Source organism: Clarias gariepinus, chromosome 10, assembly GCF_024256425.1.
Source record: "Clarias gariepinus isolate MV-2021 ecotype Netherlands chromosome 10, CGAR_prim_01v2, whole genome shotgun sequence".
Lineage (NCBI taxonomy): Eukaryota > Metazoa > Chordata > Actinopteri > Siluriformes > Clariidae > Clarias > Clarias gariepinus.
In genome coordinates, this window is record NC_071109.1 from 14,464,384 (window position 1) to 14,491,510 (window position 27,127).

At 37.3% G+C, this 27,127-nt stretch overlaps 1 protein-coding gene across 1 annotated transcript in view; it reads left to right on the top strand.

Moving 5' to 3' along the window:
- Positions 1-27,127, top strand: part of st3gal5 (ST3 beta-galactoside alpha-2,3-sialyltransferase 5) — a 62,882-nt gene that overhangs the window by 25,813 nt on the left and 9,942 nt on the right. Inside the window, exons 2-6 of the mRNA XM_053506246.1 lie at positions 1,693-1,793; positions 9,464-9,587; positions 16,115-16,452; positions 16,907-17,093; positions 26,783-26,941. Coding sequence (XP_053362221.1) covers positions 1,756-1,793; positions 9,464-9,587; positions 16,115-16,452; positions 16,907-17,093; positions 26,783-26,941 — 846 coding nt within the window. The 5' untranslated portion in view covers positions 1,693-1,755. The remainder of the gene's footprint in view (positions 1-1,692; positions 1,794-9,463; positions 9,588-16,114; positions 16,453-16,906; positions 17,094-26,782; positions 26,942-27,127) is intronic.

Below are 27,127 nucleotides of genomic sequence, written 5' to 3' on the forward strand. Positions count from 1 at the left end.
AAAACATTTGACCTCTGTCATTGCCAACAAACGGTATATAACAAAGTATTAAGATGAAATTTTGTTATTGACCAAATCCTCTTTTTTTTTTTTTTACCATAATTTGCAAATAAATTTTTTCTTATTTTGTCTCTCATAGTTGAGGTATACATATGATGAAAATTACAGGTCTCTCCTATTTTTTTAAGTTGGATAAATTGGTGGCTGACTAAATACTTTTGTATTTCTGTTGATTTGACATTTTAGAGGTCCAACCTACAAATCTTTACCTCCTTCTACTCATATCTGACGAGTAAGATGAAGAAAAAAAAATTAAGAACTAAACATTTTGTGTATAAAGATGCCACTGTCTGTTAGAGCATTTTAACACATTTTAACACATTTTGCACTCCTTTGTTTATATATGCGGTCAAGATTGTGCAATATAGAGAAATATCCTTTTTTCAGCACAGCCTAGGCAATATAATAAATTTTGTTTAATTTTAACCAGCTATAGATAATATCATTTGATTTTAGGTTGTTTCTGTAAACAAATGATGGTGGTGGTAGTAGTTAAAATAATTATACGTCAATACGTCACTCCAATATTCCAGGAGCAGTGGTAATGATAACTTTGGTTCTACTTTACATATCTAAAAATACACAGTGTGCAAAGTGTGATGTCTGGATTGTGAAGGACCCACACCGGCAGTTATTTATTTTTTTTTTGGTAATTGACCAATGCCTGCTTGAGTTTTATTAATCTTCCTGGGTTTTATAAAGGAAAGCTGTTTATCGTGCGAAACAGAGCATGTGCGAATGTAAGTTTTTTTTTTTCTCCCTTTTTACCATCTGTGATCGATTAATTAGTAGCGGACATTGCACTTTGCAGGAAGAATATATATGAAAAAAACAGTAGTGTTTTTATTCACATGGGCCTTATGCAACATAAATAAATTTCACAAAAATAAAATGTGTCTATTTTCTATTTTTCATAGCTTTTGTTTTTCTTGTGGGTTGAGCCCAACCAAATACGCCACTCGTTTCGTCAGCACCCGTGCACGTGTACTGTTCACTATAACATTGTATGTGTGCGTGCATAAAGCATTTTTGTGCATTTTGGCCCCCATGAAGGTAAAAAAGGTAAAGTGCTGGTTAATTTGTTTTATTTTTATATGAATATTCTGGGCTGTGGAATGAATCACCTAAGTTTCCATTATTTCTTATAAGGAAATTTGCTTTAACATACGAGTGATTTGATATACAAGCATGTTTCTGGAACAAATTATGCTCACAATCCAAGGTGTAAGTGCATCACTGATGATACAGCATATCACAATTATTGGTATAAAAATATTAGAAATTAAAGCTATTAATAATAATGGAATACCAAGGAATGCTCCAATAAAAATCTATGAATAAGCAGTGTTAATATGGCATTAAATATAATAAATATTGTATGAATTGCAGGGAGAAACTAGATTTGCTGTAATTGTTTAATGTGTAAACTATACAAATGATTAAATGTGAAGAGATTTGTAATGAAGAAAGTTTTAATTTGATTCGATATGTTTCATTTATTTGAATGAATAGAAAAACTGTTTGCTGGGAAGTACCGGTGTCTTTGTCAGGACATATTTAAGGACTTAGCAGTGTAAAGAGTTGTCATTGGTCTTATTCCATTTTTTTTTTTTTTTTTTTTTTTTTGTATAGGTCTGACCACATAAAGGATGGGAAAAAAGTGGGTAAAAAGGGGTTGAGTTGTTAACTGACGGGATGAGGCAAGCAATTCCGGTATGCCATTTGCCTTCAAGGTAAGCATAAGGATATTTGTAGTTTTCATATCCTATACATCAATTATTAACATATAGTTTAAGTATAATTATTTGTATATTTTATCTTTTTTTTTTTTTATTCAACCATTTTCCATTCCTTTTATAGGGATAAACATTTATTTAACCTGGATAATGAAGGAGACTCTGATATTATAGAATAAACTTGTGAAATAATGGTTTTCATAAAATGAAAGGGCACTAAAGTTTATCTTTCTTCATTAGTTTATCTACTTACTGATATGAGTTCAACTAGTCTTAATGATACATAAAAATGTGAATTCTGAGATATTACGGTCGCCCCAGATGACTTTTTTAAGTATGTTTTATTTACTTAAGTGTAAAAACCCTAAAATGACAATTTTTTTACTTTTCTTTATAAAGGCACAGGTACACTACATTCCAAATGTTTAGAAAATGGCCAAACATATCCATATTTTTGGTATTTTAAAATTGGCCTATTAAAAAGTCTTATCCGTCAATGACCCATACAGAAATTCAATACACATTCTCTATCACAGTCAAGACACAGTTTCACTGTACAATTCAAGAGATATACTTTTGGGGACAAAGCAAATGTCTTTCCAATTGATTTTTAAACAATTTTGTGAATCTCTTTCCAGTACATTTTAAATTTTGTCACAATCCCAAAACACATGCATCACTGTGCCAATCTCCATGTTACATTTTAAGCATACAGTAGCTGAGAACAAATGGGAAATATTCTATGGCGGCTAACTGGGGTCTTCTGGGGTGAAGATTTATCCAGATCCGTCAAGTACACAGTTGAAATCACCCGCTAAGAAACCAATGTTTTTGCAGAGCTGATTAAACTTTAGAACTGCATGAGACATAAAATGAGGGCAATCCACATTTGGGGCATATAAATTGCCTATAGTGATTTCCATGAATTGAACCAGAGATCAACACAAATCTCCCTTGCATGTTCAAGGATAAACGGGATGTTTTTATGAATGAGAATTGCAGTGCCCCTGCTATTTGATGTTACATTTTTCTCCCTTCTAGGGGTTAGAGAAAAGTTGTAACCAAAAAAAAGGTTTTGGAGGTCATCACTCCTGTCCCAGCCAGCAATCAACACACAACAAATTTTAAATAATTTGTTCTTTTTTATTGACTCTTGTTTTAAAAAAAGGGAGCAAAGACTTCAAGAGGGGACCAGGCCAACACAATAAACAAAAATTTGTCTAAATGTTGGGAGGATCAAATTAACTTACCTGAAAAAGAAAAACAAATAAACAACATAACTTTTACCTCACTCCCTAACTATCCAGAAACAGGAGAAAACATGATTAGAAAAAAAGGAAAATGGCATCCACCTCTCTACAGCTCCCACAATTAATTATAGGCAGCAACAAAATAAACAGTATAGTTTAAAAGAGTCAAATTATTTACAGATCAAATCTTAGAAACAGAAGAAGCACTTAACAACACAAGGTCAAGGATTTAGACTCAACAGTCTACAAACACACAGGCTAAACAACCACATGCTGGGGCAGGAGGAATGATTCTCACTGCTTCCTGCTTTCCACCTCAGCTTTATACACCAGCTTCCATCAAAATAAATAAATCAGGACCATATACATCACAGATGTAAACTGGATCATAAACATAAGAAATACGTCCTGGGACGTAACAGATGTAAATGAGGAAGAGTATTTGGCCAACCCAATCTCTTTTCAGCTTTATGTGTTCTTTATCTGATAAATGCGTTTCCTGTAATAAGAAATGTTAAAAAATTTTTCCTCTTAATTACATGACCTATGCCTTTCACGTTCCATGTTACTAATTTAAATGAATTGACCATATTGAAAATCTAGACAAAGTAAAGTCACAAAAATTATAATATACAGGGAAAAGAACGACACTTGTGCTAGTGCAAGATACCAAATATGAACAAGTACCACAAATAAAACGCAAAAAAACCTATAAAACTCTCCCCCAAAGACCCCATCCCCATATGATGAGGCATAGATAGTATCAAAAAGTCACAGAACAATATAAGAGACCTAGCAACAAGTAACAACAGCACAATGAAACCACCAAGTTATAGCTCCTTCATAACCTGCTCCGCTGATATCGCTAATGTAGGCAATTATCAGTAATGAATAACACCATTGGGAAAAATAAAAAAATTAATATAATAATAATAATAATAATAATAATAATATAAGTAAAAATAAATACAAATAAAATAAAAATAACTAAATACAACTAAAATAAAAATAAATAATAGTAGGAAGAATAAGAAGGTAACATTAAATAAACATAACCAATAACTTACACATCCACCAGAAACGCAAAATGTATAAAATGTTACAACCCTCTGTGGTAGACAGCAGCATTCTGAATATTACCTTAGAAAATGTCCTACATACTTGTCCAATGGCATAATGAAAATATTCCACCAAAAGTAAAAGTGTATATTTCAGCCAAGAATTTAATTTAGCTATCCAGAGAGTCCAAAAATGCCTTGGCTGAGTCCGGATCGTTGAACAGGCGAATCTTTCCATTATGCAGACATTTGAGCCGGGCAGAATAGGCAAACCCTCAATACAAACAATGGGTAGCAAAAGCTTTCCCCACAGACCCGAACTCACAGCGTTTCTGCAGCACGCCAGCTGACAAATCCGAATAGAATTTTACGTTATCGTCTTCTTTATGGCAGCTTTCAATATCGCTTCTTTATTGGTAAACCTCAGGAACCGAACTAAGATGCTTCTCGGAGATGGATTCAGATTGGCAGACGCGAAAGTGGGAGATCTATGAGCCCTTTTAATATCCAGTACAGGAAAATTAACAGGTAGATCTAACCACTTTGGGATCATGTCTCGAAGATACGACGAAAGTTTTTCTCCGGCAGGCCCACAATCTTCAGATTCTTGCGGCGGCCTCTGTTTTCAAGGTCGTCTACTTTGGCCTGCAGTTGGTCCACCATCATCTTCAAGTTAGTCATCTGCTTTTCCGTAGTTGTCGCCGAATCCTCGGCAGATGAAATCCTCCGTTCGGCTTCTTCCAGACGTGATTCAGCGCCAGTGATTCTTTCAGAGAGTGCGGTAAACTAATTTTGAAGGCCAGAAACAGAGTTGGCAACACCCTCCAGATGAATTGTGATTCCATCCAGACGTGTTCCATTAGCCCTTATTTCTGACAGAATCACTGACATGTCCAGGTGCGGTTCAGCCGTGCTAATGTTAGCATCTGGCGAGGGCGCATGAACAGTATTTATCAATTATGAGCAAGGTAAAAAGATCTGGGCAAATGTTTAGACTTTAAAATACTTTGGAGTTTTTAATACCTTTTTATAAAGTAATTTTTGCATGAGCTTGGTTCATGTTACCAATTTCCTGTCCTGACCAATGTTCTTTTGAATAAAGCCAGCTTTAGATTGACATCAAACATTACATATCTTACCCACTTATTCCTTCCTTTATCTAATAATTTCTCAAACTAGAGCCTCTAATGTACTTCTCTTCTTGCTCAGTTATGCAGCGGGGCCTCCCACTTCTTCCCAGATCCTGTTTGTGCTGTTCTCTGAAGGGAGTAGTACACACCATTGTAGGAAATCTTCAGTTTCTTGGCTGTCTAGTTTAGACTGTCGAGTTTCACATGAAAGTTCTCTTTTTCTGGCCATTTCGAGCGTTTTATCGACCCCACAAATGTGATGCTCCAGATACTCAACCTGCTCAAAGGAAGGTTGGTTTTATAGCTTCTCTAACCAGCTAAACTGTTTTCTGCTATGCTAATGATTGCACAAGGGTTTTCTAATTATCCATTAGCCTTCTGATGATTTCAATGAGCCAATGAGCAAATACACTGCACCATTAGAACACTGGAGTGATAGTGGCTGGATATGAACCTCTATACACCTATGTAGATATTACACCAAAAACCAGACATTTTCAGCTAGAATAGTCATTTACCACATTAACAATGTATAGAGTGTATTTCTGATTAAATATATTCATTGAAAAAAAACTGTGTTTTTCTTCCAAAAACAAGGACATTTTAAAGTGACCCCAAACTTTTGAAGGGTAGTGTATATATATGCATTTTGCTCTACTGGCTCTAAGATGGTTTAAAATAGTGTGTATGCCTTTGTTCATTGAAAGGCATGTGCTCTGGAGAGTGTCAAAGTGTGATTTGGTGGTTCTTTCCCAACTCGGGGTGAAGCTGTAAAACTCGGGAGGGTCTCTGGGATGTGATCAATTGACTGCCCTCTCTCTCTTTGGGAGCCCTGTTCATCGCTACAGCTGTCCAGCCCACCTATGTCTGTAAAAGCCTGTCAGCTGATCCATTTACTGTATTGGATCTGGTGTTTTTCTTTTTAGAGAGGTCAGTAGGTGTGCTGGTTACATTTAGAAACAAGTCTAACTGTAACTCTCTTACTAGTCTTACCACTGTTTTGGGTCTGGCTGCAATTGCCCGAATGGAAGCCCAGATACTGTCCTTCAACCTGTAGTCAGCTTTTGAACAAGACAGATTTTATCCAAGAGTTGTTGCAACATTGCTGGGACACCAAAAATTATATATATATTTTTTTTTGACATTTATTTTTTGCTTTAATTATGCCATGCATTTGCCATGGCATCGCTTTAATAAGCTTATACAATGTCACAACATTTATTTTCCTCCAAAGTCATATAAATTTTTTTCCCAAGGTTATTGGAGAGTCAGACTCTTGCTTAAAGTCTTCTTCAGCACATCCAGAAGATTCTCAACGATTCTCAGAAGGTCTTAACGCTTTCACTCTGTCACAATTGTCACCTTGGAATATGCCTGTGACATCACAGAAGAGAACAATCCTTTGATGGACAAACCTGTTGATTCAGTACATTCACATAGACAGCCAAACCCATTTTTTGGGCACACAAAATTGCTGAACCTAAAGCTGACCAACAGAAGCAACTACAGACTATTCAGTATACAGTACTGTGCAAAAGTCTTAGGCACCATGCTGTACCAATTTTGTTATACGTGTTTATCATGTCTGAATAATTATGTACAAAATCATGGAGTATTTCTATATATAACCTAAAAATTAATAAATAAATAACATTTAAGGAGAATATGTGCATGGCTGTAAAAAAAGAAATATAGTACAAGAGTAACTGGGAAAAGGTTAAGTGTACTGTAGTAGCCCTTTTAAACAGCCGCCCGATCTGTGACTGGACAGGATGTGCATGAGCTCAATTTTGAGCTTTATGGCAAAGGCTGTGAATACTTATGTACATATGCATAATTGGAATAAGGCTGTGACATAAAAAAAATGTGGAAAAAATGATGCGCTGTGAATACTTTCTGCACTGTATTCCTTATCTTGGCAATATTTCTGAGATGAAAGAATGCTATCCTAGTAATATTGTACAGAAGTTTCAAATGAAGACTGGAATCTATAATCATACCAAGATATATTACTTCTCCACATATACAAGTACTTCTGTTTTGTCAGGATTGTGCAGAAGAAAGTTAATTAACATCGTGTGTCTAATGCCCTTTACACATTCCTCTATGTTAAGCTGTTTTTTCCTTATCTGACATAACAGTGAAAACTAATACCATGCCTACGAATTATGGTGCCCAGAGAAATCATAAAAAAGGAAAATAGCAGCGGGCAAAAATAAATAAACCTTGTGGAACACCCAAACTTCACCAGTGCACGTGGAATAGTCACTATTACTTCTACAAACTAATAACGATCAGCCAAATAAGACCTGAGTAAGAAGAGGACCTTTCCTTTAACTAATTTTTCTTTAAAAAAATTTAAAAATCTAATATTTTAAAGAGAATACTATGATCAATGGTGTCAAAAGCTATACTAAGAACAAGCAACACAAGCAAAGAGTTCCAACCCTGTAGGTCAGTTACCACTCCAACCAGTGCTAAGGCTTCTTCTTTTTACATCAAATAAATTATTGTAGCCAAACAATTAAATTTTTGTTTTATCGTATCATAAAACAGGACCAGAAGTCGTCATCTTTGTCCAGATGAGCATTTGCAAAGGCCAAGCGGGCTTTTGTGTGCCCTATCTGGAGAAGTGATGTCCTCCTTGGTCTGCATCTATGGAACCCAGCGGTGTGCAGTGTCTGTTGGACTGTCTGAATTGAGATCTTGCCAATTGTTGTTGAGATGTTGAAAAGTTAGAATTTGTCAATAGTTTCGGGCTTGACTCTCTCTCTCTATACATATATATACTCAGCAAAAAATAAAACATCCCTTTTTCAGGACTGTGTATTTTAACAATAATGTTGTAAAAATCCAAATAACTTTACAGATCTTCATTGTAAAGGGCTTAAACAATGTTTTCCATGCATGTTCAATTAACCATAATCAATTAATTAACATGCACCTGTGAAATGGTCGTTAAGATCTTAACAGCTTACAGAAAGTAGGCATTTAAGGTGACAGTTTTAAAAACGCAGGACACTGAAAAGACTTGTGAAAAACACCCAAAGAAAGATGCCCAGGGTCCCTGCTCATCTGCGTGAACGTGCATTAGGCATGCTGCAGGGAGGCATGAGGACTGCTGATGTGGCTAGGGCAATAAATTGCCATGTCCTCACTGTGAGACGCCTAAGACAGCGCTACAGGGAGACAGGAAGGACAGCTGATCATTCTCGCAGTGGAAGACCACGTGTAACAACACCTGAACAGAATCGGTACATCCGAATATCACACCTGCGTGACAGGTACACTATGGCCAGGGAGACACACCCGAGTCACACCAGAAACACACAATCCCTCCATCAGTGCTCAGACTATCCGCAATAGGCAGTCCATGAGGAGGAGATGCACTGCAGTACTTCAAGCGGCTGGTGGCCACACCAGATACTGACTGGTACTTTTGATTTTGAGCCTCCCTTTATTTAGGGACACATTGTTAAACATTTAAGTTTATGGTGTTGACTCTTTTAGTGTTCATACAAATATTTACACATTAAGTTTACTAAGAGTAAAAGCAGTTGAAAGTCAGAGGACGTTTCTTTTTTTGCTGAGTATATATATATATATATATATATATACACACAACAAAAATATGAATGCAACACCTTTGTTTCTGCTCTGATTTTTCATGAGATGGACTTAAAGATCTAAAATTCACTCCAGATACACAATATTACCATTTCTCTCAAACATTGTTCACAAATCAGTCTAAATGTGTGATAGTGAGCACTTCTGCTTTGCTGACATAATCCATCCCACCTCACAGGTGTGCCATGGATTATCATTATCATCACAGGTGTGATGGATTATCTCAGCAAAGCAGAAGTGCTCACTATCACACATTTAGACTGATTTGTGAACAATGTTTGAGAGAAATGGTAATATTGTGTATCTGGAATGAATTTTAGATCTTTAAGTCCATCTTATGAAAAATCGGAGCAGAAACAAAGGTGTTGCGTTTATATTTTTGTTGAGTGTATACACACACACGTGAGGATTACCTACACAGATTACCTGTTACTGTTCCTTATGACACACTGACAATAGCAGCAATGTTGAAGATTACTGACTATCATTATGCACAAGTTGCGAAAGGCATCCTGTGTGCTCATTGTGACACACATGTATAAACTGTATGTATACTTATTTGGTCTTATGGTATCTTCTCTTTCATGTCCTTTTTTTTTTAGGAGGCGGTTAATTGTACAGCTTCTGGTTGTGAGCCTGATTATCAGTGGCCTTCTAAAACTGCTGCCTATATTCAATGCCGATCCAAAACAGGTCATGATGCTGGTGGATCCGGAACATAGAGAGGTAAAGATTAAGTTGTCTTTCTTTTTGACACAGTCTAATGTAAAAGTATTAGACAGTTAGGGACTTACAGTAACCTAAAATTACAACTTAGAGGTTGTTTCAAGAATGAACTATGTATGCAAACATGTATCAAGTGATGTGCAGAAAAAATGTGTCTATCCTCTCATGTACTAAGCATTGCACAGTCATCTCACAAGTTTGAAAGAAGATGCGGGGGAGTAAAATTAAAAAGTAATGTGTTTAACCACAGCTGTTATCTATACTTTAGGCCTATATGTTTTGGTTGAAGGATCACTTTAGGTTTGGACAAACAGGGTTGTTATTAGAGTCCTCGAAAAATATAAAAATCACACTTTCCAAATTTTGGAAAAGTTAAGTCAATATTTGAAAATATTTTTGAAAATGTGTTTTATTGATAAGCCTGTTTGGATTAAATAAATAGAGGCTGCTTCGAGAGTTTACGAAATTGCTGTGAGTTTCACACACAACAGTCTCAAGAATGCAAAAAGATTTTAATAAAAGAGTCTGCAGCCTGAAACATGTTGTTCATGTCAAAGATGAGAGGGGAATGACCAGACTGGCCTAAGCTGGAGATCAGGAGGTCTATATTAACTCAAACAAGCACTTTTTACACCGATGTTGTGCAACACATTTTAGGACATACCTTTATGCGGATCAACTACAATACAGGTATTGGACCATGGTCCCACTTCCAGTTCAATCACGAAAGTAGCTTACGTATATTGTAAAAAAGCAGACACTGCAGTGCGTCAGATACTTATATTTAGAATTATATACAATATTTTTAGTGTATAAGTGAATGTATAAAATGTCACTTATATTTTGTGTGTGCATGTGGGGGTGCAGGAGAAATTAGTCGGCCCGGTTTCAGTAAAATAATTCCACTCGCGATTTAAAGGCGCAGAGACAACACTTACATTTCACATGAGACTCATTTTCTTAGGCCTATATTTTTGGCAGTGTGGGGAAAGAGGACAGAGATTTCGTCTAGAGAGTTTAGTTTAGAAATTTACAAAAAAATTACAATTCTTATGCACAAACTACACAGCAAAAATATGTCATAGTATATCATGTTATCAGTATGACAGAAATAAAGCGGCTTACATCGCCGCATATATTTGTTTGTTGTATTTCTGAGGAATTATGTAAAGAGAAACTGCATTACTGGTTCATTTGAACATTTTGCATCGGCTACAAGGCATATTCACAACCATATTTTAGCTATTTACAGGCAACAAGCACTGTGCTATATTGTTGTTTTTGATCTCAGTATTTTATGAGTGAAATTAAGTTGCTCTCTTTGGTGCACACTTTCGCTTCATCAGACAAAATGTAAAATCAGAAACGTATAGCACAAATATATACTCACTACTTTTAATGAAAGTGCATGCCAATTGTGAGCAGCTTTATTTCAGTCATAAATTCACAGCCACATTCCAGCCATTTGTAGTCAACAAATTATTTAAAGCTGGACACAAACAGCCAAAAAGGTTTTTGTTTATAATATTAAATGTTTTGTTTATGTTATGTTTAAAAATAATTTATTATTTAAATAGTTTATTATAATTAAAAACTGATGCGCTTCGTGTGGAATCATGCAACAAGTCATTTTCTCGAGGAAAGATTCTCACAGGCAAATTAGAATATTTACGTGAAATATTAATTTATTTTATTTCTTTATCCAAGCCCTTCCTGTTCATTTAGTCACAGACAAACATCAGTACATCACTCCCCTCCAAATAGCACAACAGTCGTTTACATAAATCTTGCATGTGAATAAAGCACTTAGCGCAGGGCTCCTGACAAACTTTTTTTTACGCTTTTTATCTCTGATATTTAATAACAAACATTTACCAATAAACTTTTTGGAAAAAAAAACTATGAGAGATCACACATTTTTAGTTTTTTCCCTTTTATGACGTTTGGTCTAAAGATTACCTGAAGTTCCTGACTTGTAACTGCATGAATTAAAGCATGCATCATGTTATTAAAATGATTGGCTGATTTGAGGAGTCACATCCACAGGTGTTCATTATAAAGTGGACAGATGATGTTTAAATATCAGCCTCAGTTCAGGAAATAATTGCATAAAATGGTCTTTGCTTTTTTTCTTTTATTTTTTTTCCGTAAATTATGATTATGGAATTAAGAAAACTGCCAATACAGCCATATGTCAGTGGCAGTAGTAGTGAGATAAGCAAGGGGAGTTGAATAGCACATTAGGGCATTTCATAAACACAACAGACATAAAAAATCAAATAGAAATTAAGTAACACGAGGTCTAGGCATTTTAGCAATGCCCCTGGAAGGATTTGTGTTATGCCTCCATACAACTTTCTAGGCAGATATGCTGTGGACTTGGGCGTTTTGGGCATTTTCTTTAAGAAATATTAGCATGGATGCAGCAAGTGTGAAGCCGCTGTCCTACCCGTGCAAATCCACTCCAATAATAATAATAATAATAATAATAATCCATTTATCATTCATTTAGTAACCTCTGTAGTCCAACTAGGGACCTTGGAGGCCACTGTTGGTTAGCATTGTATTTATTCCTATTTTATGACTGTGGTCAACATTCACAGACGCATGCACACACTACAGGCAATTTGGGAATGCCGCTTCCCCTAATCTGTTTTTAGACTGTGGGAGGAATAGGGAGTACCCGGAGGAAACCCACCAAGCTTGTTGGGAAAATGCACACTGAGGCGGAAATCAAACCCGAACACTAAGCCATCGTGCTGTCTATAATAATAATAATAATAATAATATATTTTCTTAAAGGATGCATTTAGAACCAATTTTTTTAGACGATATTTCTAAATGTATGTATAAAAACATTCTTGTCCCCAACTTACAGACAATTCATAAGTTTGTTCTTAAGGTAGGTACCCAATCGGAATGGCTATTACCGCCGCGCTCACCGCCACGACGAAACGACAGCTGGCAAAATAAATCAGTTGCATTTCAAAGTCATTCGTGAAATGACCGCCAGGTGGCGCAAAGTGACATTTTCACTCGCCGTAGTTTTAAATTACAATTTAGTCTTTAAAAAAAAAAAATGTTGTATCGGAGAAATACAATATTAATGGTAATTTCCATGAGTACTTTATACAACAAACATGAAAAATCTGAACCAGAGCTATTATATAGCTTATTTATATTATATATTATGTAGCTCTATATTATATTTACTGTACAATAATGAGTAAAAAAAAACATTTGGTTAAATGTTGTTTAGATCAAGTTTACTAGCTGACAATTTTATTATTATATAGCGTATCTGTTTATTGTTATTTAAGTTCTGGGTTATTTCGGGTACTTTAAACACATTGTTGGGTTGCTCATGTTGAGTCATATGAGATGTAGTGGGTCATTTACAAATGAACACCTGGTTGGGTTATTTTGACCCAATAACTGGTCTATTCATTATTCTCTCATTTTTCCAAATGGCAGCCCGCAAAATGTTTAGAATATTACTGTTATTGTGTCACAAGTCAAGAATGCGTGTGTATACAGCTTAAAACCTCCATCAGTTATTAAAGATAGCGTCTATTTAGAAAAAATGCACCAACGATTTCGGAGATTTGAGCTTCAGGAAATATCCCCGCCATCTGCGCATAACACCGGGCCAACATAGCTTCATGTTGGAAAGAATTTCTAAACGGGGCTATTGTTTTTCACTTGGATTTGTTAATTTATTTAAATAAGGTTTGGGTTTGGGATTTTGATTCAGCGTTGTAATCCTCTTCTTTAATTTCCTAAATAGTTTAATTAGCGCTCAACCGCACGCATAAAGTTTTCCAGAGCGCACAGGCGGAAGTAGACTAATGATTGTTAATGCGTCAGGAAAAACAGCAAGCAGACTGACCATTTAAAAAATTCATTGATAGTGGTCACACAAAATGTTTCTGATCATCAAACACATTTAACTATTAGTCAAAGACAACACAAGTAAACACAAAATGCAGTTTTTAAATGATGGTTTTTATTATTTAGGGAGAAAAAAAATCCAAACCTACATGGCCCTGTGTGAAAAAGTAATTGCCCCCTGAACCTAATAACTGGTTGGGCCACCCTTAGCAGCAATAACTGCAATCAAGCGTTTGCGATAACTTGTAACAGGTCTTTTACAGCGCTCTGGAGGAATTTTGGCCCACTCATCTTTGCAGAATTGTTGTAATTCAGCTTTATTTGAGGGTTTTTTAGCATGAACCGCCTTTTTAAGGTCATGCCACAAGATCTCAATAGGATTCAGGTCAGGACTTTGACTAGGCCATTCCAAAGTCTGCATTTTGTTTTTCTTCAGCCATTCAGAGCTGGATTTGCTGGTGTGTTTTGGGTCATTGTCCTGCTGCAGCACCCAAGATCGCTTCAGCTTGAGTTCACGAACAGATGGCTGAACATTCTCCTTCAGGATTTTTTGGTAAACAGTAGAATTCATGGTTCCATCTATCACAGCAAGCCTACCAGGTCCTGATGCAGCAAAACAACCCCAGACTATTACACTACCACCACCATATTTTACTGTTGGTATAATGTTCTTTTTCTGAAATGCTGTGTTACTTTTACGCCAGATGTAACGAGACACGCACTTTCCAAAAAGTTAAACTTTTGTCTCAAGGTATTTTCCCAAAAGTCTTGGCAATCATTTAGATGTTTTTTTAGCAAAATTAAGACGAGCCTTAATGTTCTTTTTGCTTAAAAGTGGTTTGCACCTTGGAAATCTGCCATGCAGGCCGTTTTTGCCCAGTCTCTTTCTTTTGGTGGAGTCGTGAACACTGACCTTAATTGAGGCAAGTGAGGCCTGCAGTTCTTTAGATGTTGTTCTGGGGTCTTTTGTGGCCTCTCGGATGAGTTGTCTCTGCACTCTTGGGGTAATTTTGGTCGGCCGGCCACTCCTGGGAAGGTTCACCACTGTTCCATGTTTTTGCCATTTGTGGATCATGGCTCTCACTGTGGTTCGCTGGAGTCCTAAAGCTTTAGAAATGGCTTTATAACCTTTACCAGACTGATAGATCTCAATTACTTTTTTTGTTCTCATTTGTTCCTGAATTTCTTTGGATCTTGGCATAATGTCTAGCTTTTAAGGTGCTTTTGGTCTACTTCTCTATAGCCATTATTGGTGCGCAAACTTGAATACCGGCGTGCCAGAAAGAGTACGCTAGTTCACGTTGACCAAAACACAAAAGAAACCGCTTTTTGAAAAAAAACATTTTCGGCAATTACAGACATTCGCATTCAGAAGGAATTAGATTTTTTAGAGGACCGCAGAGTTTGCTGTAGATAATTTGCTCTGAAATTTTTACAGAGGTTGTGTAAGAGAAAGACAGACATGGCAGATTTGGACGGGATTAAAATCACAAAGTATGTCTGTGAAACAGAAATTTCTCTAACAACCCCCTGTAAAACTAGTCCCGCCCGAATAGGTCTTTAGACGTCTAAAATTGTTGTCCATTAGTTTATATAAAAGCAGACATTTCGCTTTTTATATAAAAATATAAGTATATATTTTTCTTGTCTGTGAGGCGAATATACACGGAGTGTCTGTTTGTTTTCTGCTGCGCTCAAGTTCACCGAAAACAATACAGAATAACGCACCCTGATTACTTTCATTTTTTACAAAATCATAACATTTTTGCGTCATTGAGAGTGCATTTAAATAACAGTGGAGTCTTATGAAGGCTATGTAACTTATATAGTTTTATTATACCGTTTTTTAACATTAATCTGGCAAAAAAAACTGGCCTAGTTTTATATTAATCTGGCAAAAAAAAACTGGCCTAGTTTCATTAGAGTTTTTTTTTTAATGCTTCGTTTGAACCACAATTTAATAGCAATGTGTAATTTTTATTTTCCATTCCAATTTTATTTTTCATTCCATTTTTTTCCATTTTATTTTATATATTTTACGAAGGGGTCCCAGCTATTTTGTCAATGTGTGTACTTGCAAACTTGTGAAAAAAAGAGAAAATTTATAGGCAGAACTAATAAAGCATGTGCAAGCAGGGAGGCAAACCTTACAAATCTGACTCTATCGTACGAATTGAACCAGTTCTATCAGGAGGAGTGGGCTAAAGTTTTAACATCATATTTAAAAAGTTTGTGAAAGGTTACCTGAAATTTTTCACAGAAGTTAAACAATTAAAAGGCAATGTTATACATGCAGCATGGTGGCAGAGTGATTAGTTTTATGGCCTCATACATCCAGGGTTGAGGGTAGAATATAGAGAATGAGTGGGTGAGAGTTACCAAATACAAACTAAGTTTATGTAAACTTCTGACCCAGTTTGAATGTGATGAAAGAAATAAAAGCTGAACTAAATCCTTGTACCTTTATTCTGACATTTCACATTCTTAAAATAAAGAAGTGAACCTACCTGACCCAAGACAGGGAATCTTTATTAGGATTAAATGTCAGGAAAAGTAAAAATTTAAATTTTAAATGTATTTGGTTGTATAAGGTATATATAAACTTCTGAATTCAACTGTTTGTGTCCTCTTTTTAGCGTGTTCATTCTTTTGTCAGAAGTGTGTTAGCCCGAGAATGCAGACCATCTTTTACAAGAAAGAAGATTGAGAGGATGTATTCTAATTCCAAGCCTGTAGCTGAGCCCTTTTTACAAAAAAACAGCAACTTAACAAAACAAATATTTGACTATTCACCACCGTTTGGATTTCGGAATCTGCAACACAAGCTAAAAGGAGTTCTGGATCTCATACCCATTTCCTTGTCAAAGAATATTAACATGCCTGATTGCCGTCGTTGTGTTGTAATTGGCAATGGAGGCATACTTAAAGGATTGGAGCTTGGGCCTCTTCTGAATCAGTTCAATGTAATCTTAAGGTAAGTAAAATCAGCAAAGAAGTTTGTGTACATACATGAGGTGTTGTTCCGAACCCGGAAGAGCAAGGCGACAGTTTTAAACACTAACCATCGTGAAGCCTTCACTAGCATTACTGCAGCTTTAAAAATTGCTTCTTAGTGACTTGGGTTACTAATAATGTTTTGCCAGTGTATTCCATACTGCTTAATCAGCATTTACAGTATCTAGACTGTCTGCTGTAACAAACCGCATCATCTTTTGTGTCAGCCAGTTGATCAGTTTGACAACATTTGATATACAAGGATTTTTAAAATGTGGAAATGGCAAGCCTCCTTTTAACTGGCATAAACCATCAAACACAAAGTGAAAACATGTCTCTTTGAATAGCATGACAATTAGGTTTTTTTTTTATGTGGCTGATGTTGGATGCCATCATATCACACAAAGTTTTAATGCGTGTTCCCCCTTTCGCAGGTTAAACAGTGGTCCAGTGAAGGATTACAGCAGAGATGTGGGAAACCGCACTACTATCAGGATGAGTTATCCGGAAGGCACTCCAAAGATATGGGAAGATGTGGACCCTCAGCTTCAGTTTGTAGCTGTTATTTACAAATCTGTTGATTTTAACTGGCTTCATGCTATGATTTCAAAAACATCATTAGTGAGTAGTATATCTTGCTTTACTATTTCTATCCTTATCTCTAGAATGTAAAATTTTATAAACTTTTCTACATACATTGTCAGTCCTGTTAATAATGTCCACACCTCACTGCTTGCACAAACTGTCTAGGGCCACATCATGATTCCAAAGAAATTGTCATTTCTTTATATTTTTCTATTACATTTTTTACCTCATATTAATTAATCATTGAAAGTCAAAATCAAGAGGGAACATAAAATGTATTTTACATTAAGAAGTTTTTTCATTTTTGTTATAAAGTTAATCTGGCTTTGGTGTTAGATGAATGTTACATGTCTTCATAGGTAGATGCAGTAAATAATAAAAAAAAAATCTCAGAAATCAGTGTATAGGGTCAATTTTATAATCAAGAGATATCTTCATCAATTTAAACAAATAGAGTCTCCCACTGGTAGCTATTGATAACACTCAAGAACATATTAGATTTTGCTCAAAAGAAGCATGTCCAGTTACGAATGTTAAGGGTAAGAATAAAGAATGGACATGCTGGAGGCATATACAGTGGAACCTTGGATTACGAGCATAATTCCTTTCAGAAGCAGGCTCGTACTTCAGAAGCGGGCTCGTTACATTCGTAAATCAAATTTTATTTTTCAATAAGAAATAATGGAAACTCAAATTGTTCATTCCACAGCCCAAAAAAATAAAAACATATAAATAATTAACACCAAATATTAAGTAAAAATAAAAACTAACCTTCACTTTTTACCTAAAGTAAAAATAAATCCTGACAGATAAGTGTTTCCTTTTGTGCGCGCAAGTGCTGTCTGTCTGTTTGTCTGTCTGTCTGTGTGTGTGAATCTAAAGTAAGATCCCCTCTCCCCCTACTTATCTTACAGTTACCCTTCCTCTACACTTTTTACACGCACAACATAAACACTTTTATTGGAAAAATAAACAAGACAATTTAAGAAAATTTTTCTAATGACACTCGATTGAGCGACACACTAACGGGATCACTGCTGTAAAGTAAAAATAACACAAATTAACCTGCACTTTACCTTTGAAAAAAAATCACCACAGAGCTGTGTTTCTGTTTAGAGCAGCGAGAAAGAGTGTCTTCTTCTTTGTCTTTCGGCTGTTCCCTTTCAGGGGTCGCCACAGCGAATCATCTGCCTCCATCTAACCCTATCCTCTGCATCCTCTTCTCTCACACCAACTAACTTCATGTCCTCTCTCACTGCATCCATAAATCTCCTCTTTGGTCTTCCTCTAGACCTCCTGCCTGGCAGTTCTAACCTCAGCATCCTTCTACCGATATATTCACAATCTCTCCTCTGAACATGCCCAAACCACCTCAATCTGGCCTCTCTGACTTTATCTCCAAAACATCTAACGTGGGTTGTCCCTCTGATAAACTCATTCTTAATCCTATCCATCCTTGTCACTCCCAAAGAGAACCTCAACATCTTCAGCTCTGCTACCTCCAACTCTGCCTCCTGTCTTTTCTTCAGCGCCACTGTCTCTAAGCCGTAGAGCATCGCTGGTCTCACCACTGTCCTGTACACCTTTCCTTTCATTCTCGCTGATACTCTTTTATCGCACAACACACCTGACACTTTTCTCCACCCATTCCAACCTGCCTGTACCCGCCTCTTCACCTCCTTTTCACACTCTCCGTTGCTCTGGACCGTTGACCCTAAGTACTTAAAATCCTGCACCTTCTTTACCTCCGCTCCCTGTAGCCTCACCGATCCTCCTGGGTCCCTCTCATTTACACACATGTATTCCGTCTTGCTGCGGCTAACCTTCATTCCTCTGCTTTCCAGAGCATACCTCCACCTCTCCAAATTTTCCTCCACCTGTTCCCTGCTCTTGCTACAGAGCACAATGTCATCTGCAAACATCATAGTCCATGGGGACTCCTGTCTTACCTCATCTGTCATCCTGTCCATCACCAGAGCAAACAAAAAGGGGCTTAGAGCCGATCCTTGATGCAGACCCACCTCCACCTTAAACTCTTCTGTCACACCTACAGCACATCTTACCACTGTCTTACAGCTCTCATACATGTCCTGCACCACTCTAACATACTTCTCTGCCACTCCAGACTTCCTCATACAATACCACAGCTCCTCTCTTGGCACCCTGTCATACGCTTTCTCTAAATCTAAGAAGACACAATGCAACTCCCTGTTACCTTCTCTGTACTTCTCCACCAGCATCCTCAAAGCAAATACTGCATCTGATGTACTCTTTCTAGGCATAAAACCATATTGCTGCTCACATATGCTCACCTCTGCCCTTAACCTAGCTTCCACTACTCTTTCCCACAGCTTCATTGTCTGGCTCATTAGCTTTATACCTCTATAATTGCCACAGCTTTGCACATCTCACTTGTTCTTAAAAATTGGCACCAATACACTTCTCCTCCATTCCTCTGGAATCCTCTCACTCTCCAAGATCTTGTTAAACAAACTTGTCAAAAACTCTACTGCCACCTCTCCTAAGCACTTCCATACCTCCACAGGTATGTCATCAGGACCAACAGCCTTTCCACTCTTCATCCTCTTCAACGCCCTTCTCACCTCACTTCTACCAATATTTGCTACTTCCTGTTCCACAACAGTCACCTCTTCTACTCTTTGTTCTCTTTCGTTTTCCTCATTCATCAACTCCTTAAAGTACTCCTTCCATCTTCCCATCACCCTCCTGGCATCTGTCAGTACATTTCCATCTCTATCTTTAATCACTCTAACCTGCTGCACATCCTTCCCATCTCTATCTCTCTGCCTTGCCAACCTGTACAGATCCACCTCTCCCTCCTTACTGTCAAGCCTAGCATACAAGTCCTCGTATGCTCTTTGTTTGGCCTTTGCCACCTCTACCTTCACCTTACTCTGCATCTCCCTGTACTCCTGTCTACTCTCTTCAGTCCTCTCAGTGTCCCACTTCTTCTTAGCTAGCCTCTTTCCCTGTATACACTCCTGGACTTCCTCATTCCACCACCAAGTCTCCTTGTCCACTTTCCCCTTACCTGATGATACACCAAGTACCCTCCTACCTGTCTCCCTGATCACATTGGCTGTAGTTGTCCAGTCAACTGAAAGCACCTCCTGACCACCCATAGCCTGTCTCAACTCCTCCCTAAAGACTTCACAATATTCTTCCTTTCTCAGCTTCCACCACTTTGTCCTCTGCTCTGCCTTTGTCCTCTTCGCCTTCCTCACCACCAGGGTTATTTTACACACCACCATTCTGCGTTGTCTGGCTACACTCTCCCCTACCAACACTTTGCAGTCACTGATCTCTTTCAGGTTACAACGTCGACACAAGATGTAGTCGACCTGAGTGCTTCTGCCTCCACTCTTATATGTCACCCTATGTTCCTGCCTCTTCTGGAAGAAAGTATTTACTACTGCCATTTCCATCCTCTTTGCAAAGTCCACCACCATCTGTCCTTCTACATTCCTGTCCTGCAGACCAAACCTGCCCATCACATTTTCATCACCTCTGTTCCCTTCCCCAACATGTCCATTGAAGTCTGCACCAATCACCACTCTCTCACCTCTGGGGATGCTCTGCATTACTTCATCTAACTCAATCCAGAATTTCTCCTTCTCTTTTAACTCACATCCTACCTGTGGGGCATAACCACTAACAACATTGAACATTATCCCTTCAATTTCCAGCTTCAGACTCATCACCCTATCTGATACTCTCTTCACCTCTAGAACATTCCTTACAAACTCCTCAGCAGCGAGAAAGAGTGCGTGTGTCTGTAAAGACCAAAGTAGGAGGGGTCTGTGTGTGTGTGTTGCATGGTGTCTGAACAAGCAGCAACTATATGTAGGCATTGGTTCTGCGCATTCACATACAGAACGCCCCATTGCACTTGCCCGGCCGTTTGTCAAACACTAACCATGCAACTCACCCTGCATGCCTCAGGTTTTGTACATTTTAGCACTGCAGTGGTATAGTGAAATAACAGATACATGTAACAGTATTTTATTTTAGTTTGTACAAGTGACATATACAGATGTCATAAGAAATTATGAGAAGAAATCTGTTCTGCCAAAAAAAGGAGAACAAAAAAAAACAGGACATGGGCAAACATTTTGATCTTGGGAAAACTTGACACTGTTGTTTTACCAATTTACTGTAGTTCATCAGGTGGCAGTAATGCCAAACTTGATCCATGACCTGAAAGGAGAGTGTTACTGATCCAGTCAGTAATGAGAGTCAGTGTGTCAATAATGCACCTAAAAACTGACTGCTAACCGCTAAAAAATAAAGAAAATAGCAAACGGGCAAGATAATACTCAGATTAAAGTTACAGACCTGGCCATTAAGAATGCGTGTGTTTTACCGTGAGATGCAGCAATTTGGCATGCAGCCTGCCGCAACTTGGCGCATGCAACATTTGGGAAATTAAATAAATTTTTGTGCTTCAGTGAATATCCGCCAGATTGAGCATGGAAGGACTTTATCTAAAAGCCAGACCAAGTACAACGCAGAATTGTGTATAATTAGTTAGCCTAAAACAATATTGTTTCCAATGCTGAAGCAACATAAATTTTATTAAATTTTTTACAATAGATCTTTCATTTTGAATGGGTGTATATGTACTTCATATTATTTTCATAAAGATAAAATGAGATGCCCGAATTCGTGCTTTGAAATTCATAGTAAGTTTCTTATATAGTTTTTGTAATGTTTTAACAGTGTAAGGGTCCACCACCAGAGGTCACTGTTTTTTTTTTTATTTGTAGTTTTTGTTGGCTGACTCCGTTTCCCAGCAGGCACCTCGGTCAGGTGATGCGAGTAGCCATTAACCCATCTATAAATAGCTGTTTAGACTGGGAAACTGGGTCGAGCATTTTTTGGTTTAACCACTGTCCGTTTGTTTTGGTTTGTTTTGTTCTTTGTTTAGTTTATGTTTTGATTTAAGTTGTGTTGACTTGGGCTCTCATATTGGCAATGTTTCTGTGTATGTTTTGTGTGTCTGTGTTAGTGGAGCTGATTCAGTCCTGTCCTAAGTGTATGTAAGTACTGTGGTTTTTGTCCTCCTGTGTTCTTGTGTGTTTAGCTAGGGTCAGGTAAGTAGTTAGGTGTGTGTTTGGCTAGGAGCGTGTTTAGCTAAAATCTATGCTGAGCTAACAAGCATGCTTCTAGCCATAGCCCCTTTCTAGGTAACCCCCTAGCTTTTTTTTTTAGTGCCGCCTCGCTTACCCTTAGGGTGCCGCCTCGCTTAGCTTTAGAGTGCCTCCCCTCCTAGCTTTGGAGTGCCGCCTAGCTTTTTAGTGCTGCCTCGCTTAGCCTTAGGGTGCCGCCTCGCCCAATTCCCTAGTGTGTGTTGAGCTATTAGGTAAGTGTAGCTTAGTGCATGTTGGGGCTGAAGACATGTTTAGCTAGGTGTATGTGTAGCTGACTGCCATAGTTAAGAGCAATCTTAACATGTGTACCGTTATGTGATTGTCCTCCCTCTGCCTGTGTCTCGCCACAGGGTGTGTTATTTGTCCCTCTGCCTGTGTTTTGCCACAGGGTGTGTTATTTGTCCCTTTGCCTGTGTCCTGCCAGAGAGTCCTTGTTAGCACAGAGTTAAGTATTGTTTGAGTTTGTTTGTTCTTTTGTTTGTTGGAGTCTTTACTTATACTTTTATGTTTATCATCATTAAAAGACTCTTTTTGATTACACAACCCCTCTGCCTCTATGCCTGCTCTCTCTGCCCATGGCGATCAACACCTGCCAATACACCCCGTTCATGACAAACAGGGACAAAACAATGAAAGACATGGCATTGCCTCGGTTTAAATGGTCTTACATTAATTTAATTTCCTGATAGGCTACGTTATAATCTGATAGTGTTAACTATGTGAATGTCCTGATTCGTGAATATGCCAACATATCTAATTTAAAACGTAAAAATGTGTCGCCATCATTAGAAGACATGAATGAACAATATATCAAACAAGAAAAGTGATCACTGAAGAGGGAATTAACTGGGTGAAGACACCCGCCGAATCTCCTAACATGAATCCCATTGAAATGGTGTGGCATGCTATGAAAGACCATATTCAAAAAAGAAGCAAAACCGACTACAAAATCCGATTTAATTACTGCCATTAATAAATTCTGGTTTGAGATACTTACAGACGAGGCATGTAATAAATACATAAATAGGTTGTAAAAGTCCTTTCAGTAGTGGTTAAAAATCAGGGTGGACACACTGGAATGTAACTGAACACTGCATTTATGACTCAAAAAATAAAAGCTTTGAGATAATATATTTGCCGTATATTGTGTTTATTTGAATAAACTTAAACGTAAAATGAAAGTGCAAGCCACGGGTTTAAGCACGCCGGTTTTAAATGAATTTTAGAAAATGTTTAATACACTGTAAACCCGAATAAGTTGGCAAAAAATTTATAAAATATTCACCAAGGTCTATTAATTTGAACTAATTGTATTTATTTAAGTTAACAGTACTTCATATGTTTAATGACTTTAAACACTAGGGTTTACAGTGTAGTACAAAAGGTCTAGGAAGGTTTATTTTACACAATCCGAATGTATTCAGTAAATTCATGAATTACACTCAAAGTATCAAATCCAACTATGAAGTATATTTTAATTGTTACCATTAAACATTTATATCTACTTATGTTTATTTTTCTATTTATGTTTATGTTTTGCTGGCGAATTACATTTTAGGCAGAGACGTCTGCTCGGTCTTGTTAATTTGTTTTAAACCCCCCAAATCCGCGAATCCACCCATCAGCGAAACCGGTTTGATAACTTCACACCTATTGTGAATGAAAGGTAAGAAGGAGAATTACAGTAACTGGGGGTTTGTGTTTTTCATTTAACTCAAACGGCTTCTCCTTCAAACGTGCTTCCAACCAACCAACCCTGCCCTTCAAACTTAGAAGGCTACGTGTCATAGCCAATAACTGCTCCTTTGATCTGCTGGTTAAAGCGGAGGCCAACTGCTGCTCAGTGTAAAGTAGCCTAAACAAGCCAATCCCTTCCCCCCAAAATAGTGGGAATGTCTGCAACAATCACTAACCATTAAAATGTAAAAAATTTAATTAAACACGAATATATAAATTGATATTGATATACAGTATATGTGATATATGCTAGGGTACTTTTACTATGCTGAAGGGCATTTTCACAGCTTGCCGCGGGATCCCTTTTCTCGAAACGTGCGTTCTTAATGGCCAGGGGCCTCATGTATAAAACTTTGCGTAGATTTCATCCTTAAAATGTGTGTACGCACATAAGGCAGAATTTGCGTACGCACAAAAGTTTTCAGATTTATAAAACCGTACATACGCCAGAACCTGCGCAAGGTTCTCTTTATAAATCACAATTATCTGAATATTGTGCGCAGGTGCACGTGCTTATAGCTTACCCCAATCTCCTCCCGAAATAACCATATTTGGAGGTTAAGACCGCCTATTTTGAATATGTATGATCTCCCTGCATATTAATACGACCGATAATTGTCATTGATCTGTTGGCTAAAAATGGAAAAACAGAAACGAAAAGCAAAAAAAAGAAACTTCACCGACTGCGAGATGGAGGTACTGCTGTCTGAGGTGGAGGGCCGAAAAAAAGTTTTATTTGGTGGGCTCTCTGCGGGCATTTCAAATAAAAGAATGATGGTAGAATGGGGGCAAGTTTAACAGAAGCAGTCAATGCTGTTACATCGGTGCCTCGCACAGTCCAAGAGACCAAAAAAAATGGTCAGACTTAAAAGTAGTCGTTAAAAAAAAAAAGAATATGTGCACACAGGCGCAGTGTTGTAACAACTGGTGGTGGTCAAGGAATCACTGACCTCTCAGCCTTTGATGCAAGGGTGGGCGCGATTATAGGGGAAACAGGATTAAGTGGAGTTCTTCCAGAATTCCAAAGTGATACGGATGTGATTTGCGGTGACGATGCTAAGTAATTGATTTATCTACACGTTATATAAGTTTTTGTCTGTTTAAAATTCTGCTTTTTTATTGTGGATAATTTAAATCAACCAATTCAAATTCCTTAAAAGTCCTAAAATATCCAAGTGACAAATCTAGCAATAGATGCAGCTGTATTTAAGATACGTTTATTAAAACAGTCGATTTTCCTGTTTATTCATATGCAAAAAAATTAACTTAAAAAGACAACACCAAATACTTGAACACACAGCGCGTGGTTTCTCCGCGAGGGTCTTTCCAATACTGGCCGTAATTCAGAACACAATTCCAAGAGGATGGCTCTTGGGAATCGAAATCGGCTCATGAGCCAATCATCATCATGAGCAAGGAATTCTTCACGGTCTCTGAAAACACGCTCCCTCCGTAGAGCATCATTAGCAAGGTCTTCTAACAGCGCTAGAGCATCCATTATGATATGTTTTATACGCACATACCTTTTTATAGCCCATTCATTAAAAAAAAAAGTTAATTCAAAGTATTTGCACCTGGTTAAGAATGCTGATAATGATAATTCAGGTTGATGCAATTTGATTAATTGGGTGATGACTATTTTAAATAGTTATTGCTATTTGGGCCAGTTGGTGTCACCAAAACACATACTCTTCTAAAAGAGTGCGTACGCACGGTCAAGAGCATCCTTATGGTGCGCACTTATTTACGGCAAGTTTATTTTTTATAAATCCCGATATGTGCGTGGAAAAATGCGTACGCATATTTCTATGCCCATTTTGGGCGTACGCAACGTTTATACATCAGGCCCCAGGTCTGTACATGTGCGTTGTTAAACAGGCATGAAGAGAATTACTTTGTGAGTAGACCTATATTTTAGTTGCCTAAAATATAAAGACATTCAGTTTGTACACGGAGCTTGCCCTTTCATATTTTGGCGCTGAAAGATTGATCCGGAAGTATGAGTCACGTGGTCTCGATTTTTATTCCACCTACGTTTTTTTTTTTTTTTTTTTTTTTGTGGCCTATGTCCCTTTTTTTTTTTGTCCCGTAAACCTGAAGCATATACAGTGGATTGTGATGCCGCCCACTGTTTACTATAACGTTTGCATGTGTAAAGGATTTTGTGTTTTGTGTTTGTATGTGTGTATGTGCATGTTTGTGTGAGTGAGAGTCTCTGTCTGGAAAGTGGTGTGTGTGTGTGCGCTTGTGTGAGTGAGAGTCTTTTACAGTAAACTGGTGTGTGTGTGAGCGCATGCAGGTATCTGTAAGCGCATGCTGGTTCCTCCTCCTCTAATCTCTTTCATCTCAATCATAGCCATGACTCTTTTCAAACGTTAAGTGCAGGGTAATTAGTTTTATTTTATTTTCAATTTTGTATTAATTATTTTCATAATATTTGTTTTGGGGTGTGGAACGAATAAAAAAATTATTTCTTATGGAGAAATTCACTTTGATATACAAGTGTTTTGATATACAAGCAAACTTTTGGAACAAAACAAGGTTTTACTGTACTAAATTCTGAATAGTATAAAATGTAATTGCAAAAAGTAATTTGCAAGTGCAAAGCATATATTATACATATCCATTTTATTTTCAACATATGTTTGCACATTGCTGTGATTAAACCATGCCTTTACCTCTGAAGACTTACAGTTCTTGTCACTCCGAGATCATATTATTGTACAAAATAATATCCATACTATGTTAAAATGTATGTTTTGTAGTTGTGGGAATAACGAAAACCCTTGAAAACATTGTTTATTGTTGTTGTTTCAGTCACTTTGGGACAAGCTGTTTTTCTGGCAGAAGGTACCTGGTAGCATTCCAGTTGATCCTTCAAAGTTCCGTGTACTGAATCCTGAGATCATCAGGGAGACAGCCTTGGAACTGCTCAAATACCCTAATCCTAAGCCTAGACAATGGGGCTGGGATCAGGTAAATGTACCTTTAACTTGGTCAGGTGTATTCCAAGTGTTCATTTAAAATTATAATATATGATTCATATAATATATTATGATGTACTGTACAGTATGGTACAATATTATATATAATATAATATAATATGAAATATGTATATTATTTATATATAAAATAATTTATTTACAAAATACTTCTCATAAA